At 29.9% G+C, this 12,111-nt stretch overlaps 1 protein-coding gene across 1 annotated transcript; it reads right to left on the reverse strand.

Moving 5' to 3' along the window:
• Positions 1-8,411: 8,411 nt before the first annotated feature.
• LOC145849073 (uncharacterized) lies at positions 8,412-11,696 on the reverse strand (the record flags this gene model as incomplete). The annotated part of the gene is made up of 7 exons (XM_082954156.1): positions 8,412-8,757; positions 8,983-9,136; positions 9,405-9,503; positions 9,563-9,616; positions 9,973-10,713; positions 10,830-11,014; positions 11,538-11,696. Coding segments are annotated over 7 exons (1,539 nt in total), but the record flags the coding sequence as incomplete, so codon positions are not given.
• Positions 11,697-12,111: the final 415 nt, after the last annotated feature.

A 12,111-nucleotide genomic window follows, 5' to 3' on the forward strand; every position in this document is an offset into this window, starting at 1 on the left:
TACCAAAGTAATTAATAATTTTGTATATGCTAGTATTTCTTGTTGTGTTTCATATAAAAGATTCATCACTCAAAACTGTCGTGTCTGATTATAGAAAGTAGTCTCAGTTAGAATTTAGTATTTGTTAGATATTAATTAAATAAGGTAGGATTTAATTATGATGGGTAGTGCAAATAAGTTAAGTGTGCCACAATCAGTCCACAACTTTACTACCAAATTGTCAACCTTTGCTAGCTGTTCTACTGATTATTATATTAAAGTAATTTTTTCAGTTTTTAAAAACCTCATTCTAACTCAGGCTTGTTTATACTCACTCTAGCTAGTTTTATTGACTTAAACAGTGGCAACCCTGCTAGTTTGAAAATTTTTGGGAATTTTAGAAAACCTTGGACTGCCTCAGGCTAGTTTAGTTTTTTATAAAAACTCAGGCTAGTTTTCTTTTAGATTTTGAATGAGTTTGAGCTGATCCAGTTTTCAATATTTTGTAATTTTCTAGTGTATTTTGTTCATGAACTTGATTTCAGATTTTTAATTGTAAATAACACCTAAATTTGTAAACCTTGTGGCTAGCTGTTCTACTTATTATTAGATTAAAGTTATTTTTTTTAGTTTTTAAAAACCTTATTGTGACTTAGGCTTATTTATACTAATGATGTACCGTACTCACTATCCGGGTCCGGCCGGATATTGCCATTTTTGTCTGATATCCGGATCCGGCCGGACTCTAATTTGAAAAAAAAGTCCGGATCCGGTTCCGGCCGGATTCTAATTTGAAAAAAAAGTCCGGATCCGGGTCCGGCCGGATTCTAATTTGAAAAAAAAGTCCGGATCCGGTTCCGGCCGGATTCTGATTTGAAAAAAAAGTCCGGATCCGGGTCCGGTACATCACTATTCTGAACCACGCTGATCTTCTCCTCGCTCTCGTGCACGTTCAGGCACGTGACAAAATTCGGGTGACAAATTTTGCTGCAGTTGTGGCACACCGCCCTCATCTCGGCCGTTTTCTCCTCGCAACTCGAACTTTTGTCAAACTGATTCACCTGCATTATCTTTTCTTCTCTGTTGTGCCACCAAGTGGAGGTTTCCCACCCGCTCCTGTTTCCCGCCACTTTCATTTTCCTCATCAGCAGCAGCGGGTTGTATCTTCCATGTTTAAAATAATCCCCCGGATCGTAACCAACCTTTTCTCTGAAATTTTTTCTCTCGGACATTTGTATGTTTAACTTGTTTATGTTCTAATCGTACTATGTACATTAATTTTTATTTATATTTTGGTTGTAACTTTTGTAATTTTGCTTTAAACTGATTGTTAAATGGTGTTTTTGTAATTATAAACATATTATTGACTTAACTAGGTTATAAATATGATAAATAAATTCTATTTTAGAGTAATAGTCAATAACAAAAAAGTTAAATTTGGTTTTAAAAAGGTATAATAAAAACACAACAAAAATAACAAGCTACTTTTAGTGTGTATTTCTGCAATTTCGAAAAAACGATTAAACAAAATTAAAAAAAAAGCACTAATTCAACTAAATGATCACATTTGAGTTTTATTACAAGTAAAATATCCAACGCAAAGAACTTGGGGTGGGTGTCAGAATGACACTGTGCGTCACTTTGGCACGTAGGGTCACTTTAGCACAGCGACAAAATGACACGGTGCGTCACTTTGGCACAGCGACAAAATGACACGGTGCGTCACTTTGGTACAGCGACAAAACGACACGGTGCGTCACTTTTGCATAGCGACAAAATGATACGTTGCGTCACTTTGGCACAGCGACAAAATGACACAGTGCGTCACTTTAAAACAGAAGGTCATTTTGGCACAGCGACAAAATAACACGGTGCGTAACTTTGGCACAGTGCGTAACTTTGGCACAGCGACAAAATGACACGATACGTCACTTTGACACAGCGACAAAATGACACGGTTCGTCACAATAGCATTGGTTGTCATTTTTGCACCGTCGTTTTATTAGAAAACACATTTAAAGTTATTATTATCATTATTATTATTATTACTATTATTATTAATATTGTTATTATAGTTGTTATTATTGTTATTATTGTTATTATTATTGTTATTATTATTGAAATTATTGTTATAATAATTATTATTAATATTATTAATATTATTGTTCTGGAAATCAGGGAATTTTTAAATTGTAGAAAATCTCAGGAAAACTCAGAAAAATTTCTAGTCACTCTAGTATGATTTTTTGACTCTAAGAGTGGCAACCTTTTGAACAGCTTTCATGTTTAAGGCTCAATTTTTTTTATATATTATAGTACCTAAGTTATTTACATAGTTTTATAATCCAAAGCCTCTGTAATTTTTTTATTAAGAGTTACAAGTTTTTTTGTAAAGTTAAAGCTATAAAGTTTTTTACAGTTAACAATTTATTCTGTCTAATTATTTTTTTTAAATTAGAGACTCAAATCCTTTGTCTGTTATATTTTAAATTTATTTAGTTTTTACCTTCAAGTTAGTAATGCTTTTTAGGTTAAAAAATTTACCTCAAATCCTTTGTATGTTATAATTAAACCTTTAAGCTAGTATTTTTTTTTAAGTAAAAAGTTTTACATTCAGTATAAGTAAGTTTCGTTTTACAGACCTAAAAGTTTCTCTGTATACTATAGTTTGTAAGTAGCTTGTTTTATACATATTTTTAATTATAACAGTTTCAAGTTCAGTAATTTAACAGCATATTCCAATAGTGTTTATTTATTATTCTTTTAAAAATCATGATTAGTTCCTATCAAGCATAATTTTAAAATTACTAACTTTAGTTTACTTGTTTTATTTTGCTTTGTAGTACCCTCCATGAACTGTTTAACTTAATTTTTTCAGATTTATATTGTAATTGAAAATCCCCTAAAGGTTAAAACTTAGTTTTGCAAATGAAAGTCGTGAACAGTTATTATTGTTTGTTTATTTTTTACAATACTTCTCAGTGATTGTGTAATAAGAATTTCAAATTTTTAGTTTTTATGTTAAGTTTTGTGTTAAGCAAGTAAATGTGTAGAGCTTTATGTTTTGTTCCTAAACTAATTTTACTTTATGTTAGTGTTAGTTCCAAGTGCGAATCCTAAGGGACTTGTAAGTACAGCCCTACATCAAGTTCCTTTGTCTGTAAAAGGGTCTTTACCCAAATAAAAACCTTTGAAAAGGGCAGCAACGTGAGTAAAATAATTTTAGAAGAGACTTTAAAATTTATAGTTATAACTATATAAACATTCAGTTTATTTTTAATAAACATTTTTTTTTATAGAAATTTTACTTTTATATTCAACCTTTTCTTGTTTTACAATATAGTTGTTTAAAACTTCAGAAAAAGCTAACCACGTCCACTCTCCGATTGCTGACAATATTCAAGATATTGTAATACCTGCATACATAAAACGGTACACAGGAAATAACCTTGACGAAAAATTTCTGTTAGGCGACAGTGGAAATGTTCCAAATAGAATACTGATTTTCGGAAGGTTTTGATTTTAAATCAATTAGTTTCTTAAATAATTAACTTACGAATAGAGTTTTAACTAATTTGTACTTATTTAGAGAAGCTTTGCAAAGCATTTTGACTGAAAGTGACTGCATCTTCGTAGACGGTACCTTCAAGATGGCTCCCCCAAAGTTTTCCCAGTGCGTAGCAATCATTGGCAAGAGAAGGGGTCGAGCAGTACCTGTACTTTACTGTCTTCCATTAGAAAGAAGTCAAAAATATATTCCCTTTTATTTTGGCAGTCGTAGTTTGTTAAAAAAGTTGCTGCTTTTGCATCATTGTGAACGTTGTTTGATACAAATAATTATTTGTCGTTTATTAAGCACAGCTTTTAAGCACATCTAACACTTTGCTACTGCTTAAAAATGAGTATATTGTTTATAAGTACGACGATGGACAATAGAAGGTATAAACATTACGTGTTTCACTTCATTTTATGAAGTCACAATCAAAACTACCTGCGGTCTTTGTTTTTAAAGTTAACCAATGTGATTGCTGCTGATTCTACAAAACCGGTTAGAAGACAGGAAACCGAACAGTTTCCTAGAAAAATAAGATCGTTGTCCATACCAATGAAGATTGAAGTTTCACAATAAATCGTTCCCTCCCTTATTAACAACCGTGTCATTTTGTCGCTGTGCTAAAGTGACCCTCCGTGCCAAAGTGACGTACCGTGTCATTTTTTCGCTGTGCTAAAGTGACCCTCCGTGCTAAAGTGACGTACCGTGTAATTTTGTCGCTGTGCCAAAATGACACACCGTGCCAAAGTGACGCACCGTGTCGTTTTGTCGCTATGCCAAAGTGACCCACCGTGCTAAAATGAAGCCGTGCAAAAGTGACCCTCCGTGCCAAAGTGACGCACCGTGCCAAGGTGACGCACCGTGTCATTTTGTCGCTGTGTCATTCTGACCCGCTCCCAAGAACTTGACAACAACATGTTTTGATTTTGCATAAACAATGTTTTCAATTCTATTTAATGCGTATAATAATTTTTAGCACTTACATGTTTAAAATTAAAATTAAAAGTTAGTAAACATTTAAAGATAAATTATTTCAAAGTGTTGTTTACAACAAGGATTAGTAGTTTAAAAAAACGCACTAAGCTACACAGACTGATTTATTAAAATGCAATTAAAATTTCTGAGCATTTTTTAAACTTAAAATTTAGTAAGTTTTTAATAATTTTGACCCTTTAAGAATATAAAAGAACGGTATACACTTTTAATCAGTTGAATTCACACTTTAAAAAATTAATTTATTGTAAAATTTTACTACAGAAATATTCCAGTTGTGTATTAGTTCTAGTCTGATCTGGTTTTAAACTACTCAAAGTTCTGGGTAAGTATCAAAATATTTGAATATTTTACGTTGTTTAAAGAAAGTTGAAGTTTTATGACCATGTTAAAAGGTAAATATAAGTTGATAAGTTTTGTAATTAAAATCACAATGAACGTTTATGCAACAAACATAAAACTTTTTATGCTTTCGTAAGTTCTTTTGCTTATTATAAAACACAAAATTTAACATTTGTACACTTAGTTTGATTGCAAAAGCTTGTTGAGTTTTGTATATCAATTTTAGGCTTTTATTAAAAACCAAAATAAAATCAGATTTTAGACTTGTCTATTTCATTAAAATTTCTTTGTAAATAATGACTTATAAACTCTACTAGAAGTCATAAGACTAAATATGATAAAAATATTGGTATAAATTTTTATTTTATATATAATATTCTTTTTACTATCAAAAGATGGTTAAATTATTTTTTGATTAGCTGTAGAATATTTTTAATCAAGGTTTTAAAGACTTTACTTCATTTTGGTTTTTAAAACAAAAAGTAAATTAAGTAGTTTTTAAAGGTTCATCGGATTACAGTAATTTCTTTAAACTAATTACGTATGTTTTGTTTGATGAAAACATCAAAAAAAATCAAACGAGGTACTTATTACAAAAATAGTATTAGGAAATTATTTAAAATAAATTTTTATTTAATTATTTGAAATTTTATGCCTTGAGGGTTAGAGTTGTGTTGAATATAATTTTTAAAAGTCACTTAAAGGCTCATGTTAGCTAGAATATTTAGGTTAAATACTAAAAATATTTGCATAAAATTAAAAAACTTTTTCATAAAACTAATCTTTATTTATACTTTACAGATAACCAAATAAGAGATATATGCTAAAAATAACTAGAATTTCGGTAAAATGAAAACTGCTTAGTAAAGAATTTTTTTTTTTTTTTTTCACAGGTTAAATAGTATTTTTTTATTAAGTATAATTTTATACTTTACAGTTTTTAGCGTATATTACAAACTAATAAATTACTTTCCATTACATAATTTATTCATATCAAAATGTAGTTTCAACACTACATTTTTATAGCTAGATGTTACTCATAGTTATGCTTCTACTAAGGATTATGTTTCGTAATGATATAGTCAGTTTTTTTGAATTAGATACGAAGCTACCAGTTTGATCATGTAAACTGTAAAGCAAGTTAGCCAAGTGAAATTTAGGAGGCCATGAGAAGCAAAGGGGTCAAGGCGGGCCATGAGACCATAATTTTAAACTTACACTAGATATTTGGTGTTGATGATGAAGAGCGAAAAGACGTTGGGCGTTTTGAATTGTAGTTTTTAAACTAATATTGGATATTATTGAAAAAGTTTTGGAAACTTAGGTGGCCACATACCGTAAAAGTAAGATCCACAATGCCATAATTTGAAACTTACAGCAGATATCCTGGAGTTAATAATGAAGAGCAAAAAAAAATGTCTCAGGCAGTTTTATTGGTAGTTTTTGGATAAATATTGTTGGAAGGGGCCATAGCTTTTTTTTGTTTCTCGAAAGGGGACTTTTTGAAAAAAGGTTTGGAAAAACCTGTTGTAAAGTGATTTGAACTTACCAAATTTAAGCGAATAGATACTAAGAAAAGTGCAAAGTAAAATCGTGGATTCAATAATTTTGAACTCTAAGCAGCTGTGATTATACTGGATGCAAAAGTATTTGAAAATTTTCATTTACTTAAATTTTTATTAAGATAAAATCCGTTCATTATATTATTTTCTACTCCGTGTTTTTGTAAAACTCACGTTGCCACAAGGCCAGGAGAAACTAAAAAAATGACAAAAGTCAAGAAGTTTTAAATTTTTTTATAAAAAGTCAGATTTGGTAAGTTTAGATTTACAAAATTTCATATTTTCCAAAGTCTTCAAATGGTAAAAATTAATTACAACTCCTTGAAAGTAAGACTAAAATTGCAAAATTTTCCTAGAAATTGACAAAATTATTCAAGTTCCAATACCCTCATCTAGTATAAATAGATATAATATCAACTGCAATAAAAAATTTGTTAAATTTTTCAAAAAAAAATAAATAATGATTTATTAATTACTTATTAAAACTTGTTATACACTTTTTAAAGTATAAAAATGCTAAAATTTAATCTCATTATTTTATAAAAAAAGTTAAAAAATATTTTTCATTCAAATACCAGGTTTTCCATTACTTTTGTACAAAATTCCAGGTTTTTTTTTCAAAATCATCAAATTCCAGGTTTTGTAGCAACCTTGTAATTATTTTTACCACTTCATATAGAATATTTAAACTTTAATTGAATTTTAAGATGTATTCAAATGTGTAAAAAATTACCAATACTTATATATTTGGAGAAGACACTTCGTATAGCAAGTTTCTCACATTTTTTCAAATATTAAGGTTTTTTTTTATACATTACGGAAAAGAATGGTCATTGGTCACCAACATGTTTAAAAGTAAATATAAAATAAAATACTTATTAAATTCTAAAAATATGTAGATTGTTTTTTGTAAATGTTTATTAACAAAGTTCTAAAAAAAAAAGATTATAAATATTAAATTTCGAATTTTAAAAAACTTATTTTAAATACTATTTTATACTTTAATATTACAAGAAGTTATAAAGTTATTATTTATTCAAAACCAATAAAGTAGTTTTAATGTTAGAAGTGTTATACACTAGACAAAAACTATCATAACATTTAATAATAGATCTTACTTTAAAAATGTTAATCTAGAGAATTATTTACTAGAACAAGTTTAATTACTTTCAATTTTCGATTTAAATAAATCAAAAACATCTAACTACTATGTTTTATTAAAAAAGATTAAAAAGGTTTTATACTTAACTATTAATATTTTGTAATTTTATGCAAGTTTAAGTATACTTTATATAAATATGAGTATTTCAATTTATAAAACAGTAACAAATCAAAAAATATACTAACACTGTTGAAGTTTTTTTTTCTTATAAATATACACTAGTGCAATATGGAACATATCTATATCAGTTTTTACATAAACTAATAGTTTAAATAACTTAAAAATAACAATGAACTCCAAAAATAAATTATGTAAAAACTTAAAAATCATCAGGTAATTTAATTGAGGCAGTGTTTTTTTCAAAATCCTAAAAAAATAAGCCACCTGTAAAACTACAACTAAAACTAGAAATTAAGTAAAAAATTGTTTAAATTATAGCACAACTCAAAGTTAAAAAAATTGAGATACATAGAACTTGGATATTAAAACAACATATGGAATATACTAATTTTAAAATATTCATGTAGAAAGTACTCAAAACCATTAGAAAATAACAAAATCATTTTATAAAAATATTTACTTTGACCTAATTTCTAAAGTTTTTTAATAATTTACAATGGTATCACCTAAATTTAAAAATTAATCACTAAACTTTAGATCATTGCATATAAGAAAGAATAAAAGTAATGTACTTAATCTAAAAATAACTTAATTTAAAATACACAATATTTACTAACTTTTACTATAACTAATACACCTAAAATAATTTAATCACCAAAGTAATAATAATAATAAGTAAATATAAAAATAACGATACCTAATAGATATAAATTGCCTACTAAATATCTAAACATATTATATATCTTACTATATATCCAAAACGGGCGATTTTTTAGATCTGGGGTAATAAATAACAAAAGGGCGAAAAATTAATTAACTAAATAGTAAAACATTATTTAAAAATTTCTTCCTTCTTCTTTCTATTGAGCGCTTGTAAAATTTTGTTTTGGTAATCATCACTATTTTTTACATTTCTGCAATATTTCAGCTGCTTTGTGACGCGGTACCCTGCAAACCATGACGTCACCATTCTCTCCTATTCGTCGTTTGACTGTGACGTCATTGAGATAAGTCTGACGTATCTCGTTCATCGCTTGCTCTTCCAACTGTGGGACGTAGAATAAATTAGCAATATTTTGTTACATACATTTTATTTTTGATTGTACACCTGCTTAACAGCTAACTCCGTTTCAAACATTGCTTATTATTAAATAGTGGGTAATAAAAGACTTAAACAATTTTTTCTAAGGAATACTTGTCAATACTAAGTCAATATTTGCTACTACTCTTTCATTTCATAAATTGTCTAATTTTTTTGTTATCGAACTAACTTGTATGGTGTTCAGCGATTTTTTTCTCATTCTCATCTGCTCTTCCTTTTCCACTTTCTCCGTCATCATTATGTTTTGCAGTGATGAAGTCACTTCGCTTACTTGTGACGTCACAACGGCAGCGGGCGGCGTGAAGTTCCAAACACCGGATGAACTGTTAAAATTTGAACTAAATTATTTAAACTTTTTTTTTTAAAGATGGAATGACAAATATGATAATAAAACAAAATAAATTAATAAACATTTTTCAAAAACAGATAAAAGTTGTAAAAAATAACAGGATTCTGAAAAAACTGCATAGAAATTTTGTACTAAAATATAAAATATTGAATGTTGAAACTAATAAAATTTTCATAATTTTATAAAGATTTTTGTGCATAAGTTGAACAAGTTTGCACGGAAAAAACAAATAAATATCGAACTTAGGAGAAAGCACAGTTGGAGAAGTCATATTTTGATGGCTTCCATTCGCACTTTTTATGCTTCCATTGCTTTTGCTTTTAATAGAAACTTTTGTAGAACTGTAAATTATACTGAATGTTAGTTAATTAAAGTTTTAAAAAAAATAAAATCATATTACCTGCTGCTGGACTTTACTGGTGTTTGTTGATCGAATGAGGTGAATTGTACTTTTCTAAAAACATAAAAGCTTAAAGTGGCAGAACAAGTTTAAATCAATTTTAAATAATATATTTAGTAAAATGTTTGAAAAAAACGTTTTTGATTGTAAAAATAAAAATCTTTAGCATTTGAAATACTTAGTTACTTTGAAACAAAAATCAATAGTTTTTTGTTTAACCTCTAAACTCAAATTTGAATAGTTTTATATTAAATTTAAACTTTACAGTGTTTTCAAACTTAAGTTGTAAAAAACAACCATTATTACTAAGGTACTGTGCTTCGAAAAATAATATTGCAGATAAAAAGTACTGAGGAAATTTTGAAAATTTTGATTTAAAAAGATTTAATAAAAATAAAACAATTACAAACTTGGGAATTCCCCACGCATTAGGAGGAGGGGATTTTCCGAACATTTTCTCCTGCTGCTCCAACTCAGCCTGCTCCTGCTGCATCCTCTTCTTCTGCTTCTGCGACATCTTCTTGTACTTGCTCGCCGGCGTTCTGCCAGCTTTCGACGCCACTTTCGCGTTTTCGGGGCTTCCCAGCGTGGGAAAGTGGCTCCGCAAAAACTGATCCGAACTTTTCGGCGTCTGCAACTGAACTCGCTGAACCTGCTCAGCGTTCTTTTTGGCGGGAGTTCGATTTTTCAACTCTTCTTTTTTGGACTGGGAAATTTTGCGCTCCTTGTTGCGTTTGCTGATGAGATTGAGAGCCGCCTTTTTGGAATTCTCAATCATCCTTCTCAGCTCCGGGATTCCCTCGTTGCGCTTCCTGTGATCAAGCAGATCAGACCTGTATCTTCTCGACTCGGCATCTCCGCCGCCTCCCCTCTTCTGATAGGACCTCGACATCATCTTCTTTATGACGTCGTTACTATCTTCGTCGCTCTTCAGCAGTATGTCCGAGATGAGGTATCCGTGCGAGCTTTTGCTCTTCTTCCGCTTCCGTCTCCTCTTCTCGCCATGAGCGCCAGTTTCGGGCGACCCGGGTGCGAATTGAGAAACGCAATTCGCATCTTCCAAGTCGAAATATTCCGCAGGAATGTCGTCGATCGTCGGACCTCTGTCGCTTGGTGGCGCCCCTCGCATGTAAACCGTGCTGATGCGACTCCTGGTGGATGAAAAATGAACAAAATTAAGTTATTTTGCACTAATTGTTTTTTTTAACTTTACTTTTAGTTTTAAATTAAAAATCAAATCGTTCAAGTTATTTCTCAAATAACTCACCTGTAACAATCTTCCATGTCGGAGAGAAACTGTTCTTCCGCGTACAGGAAGTTGCCGGTGTGCATCAACCAGGGCAGATTTTGCGTGGCGAACTCAACGCAGGAACTGTACAGCTGAGGCGCGTTGAAAGTCAGTGATATCTCGCTGACTTCGACCACATTCTTCACTGTCAGCAGGTGCACCACCTGTAGTTTTAATACATAATCAGGTCAAACATGAAACAAAATTACAAGAGTTTGGAAATAAACAATGCTGCTGTGTTTAAAATGTTAAAGTAGAAATGATTTAAGTTTATCATAATTAAACTAAACATACTGAGAAGTGACATGAAAGTATTTTAGAAACTTATTTTACATACATTTACCTCTCGCGAGTCTACGCACATTGCGTCAACGGCAAAAACGCGTAACTAAATGAGAGGTAGCAAATTGGTAAAACCTGGATTTGAAAAACTCTGAAAAAAATTTTTAAATTTAGAACAAGTTTTAAAAAAATTCAAAAATATATATTAAATATGTTGTTAACTCATAAATTTATAATACTGTTAATATTTTTTTTTTGAATTTTTAAAGAATTCCAAAATGCGTAACAAAACGAATGCACGAGAGGTGACTGTACAGTGTCAACTTAATCTTTTGGTAATTGTGTTCAAACTATGCAAAACTTAAACCACTTAAAAATTAAACTTAAAAATCAATTTCAACTAACAAGAGATTCAACAGCTTGCTTACAGCCTTCAAATAACAACGAATCAGCACACGCGAGCACTTCAAGCAATATGACAACATTCTGCTTGATATTATCTGATATTTGTTCTGTGTATATGAAGTTGTGAACATGCTCGAATATGTCTGATGGCGATGGCACCTGCAAAATATTATGACAAATCATAGAAATATATAAACCCTCGGTTGTTGAAAATAATGATCATAACTAATATTTTTTGACAGCTTTTTTAGGTAGTAAAACACCAACAAAAACCTAATATGAAACTTGAAAGTTTTGCCTTAGTTCCAATAACAAAAATTAAAAAAGAAACTAGTTTCATCGGTTTAGTTTTACTTAGCTTAGCGATTCTTAACCTGGGGTAAATTTACCCCTGGGGGTAAATTCCCTTGTTTTAGGGAGTAAACTTTTCTTAATACAATTTATGAAAGCTAATGTTTACTAAATTCCTTTTTCAATTAAAAGTTAGTACTCAACTGTAATTTTTTAAAGTTAAATAAACTCTTTAAATTTAACGACTTTTTATATTTAATAAGCTTAAAGTTCAAAAAATCTA

This window comes from Thalia democratica, unplaced genomic scaffold (genome assembly GCF_965202585.1).
Source record: "Thalia democratica unplaced genomic scaffold, ktThaDemo2.hap1.1 HAP1_SCAFFOLD_2038, whole genome shotgun sequence".
In the NCBI taxonomy this organism is placed as follows: Eukaryota; Metazoa; Chordata; class Thaliacea; order Salpida; family Salpidae; genus Thalia; species Thalia democratica.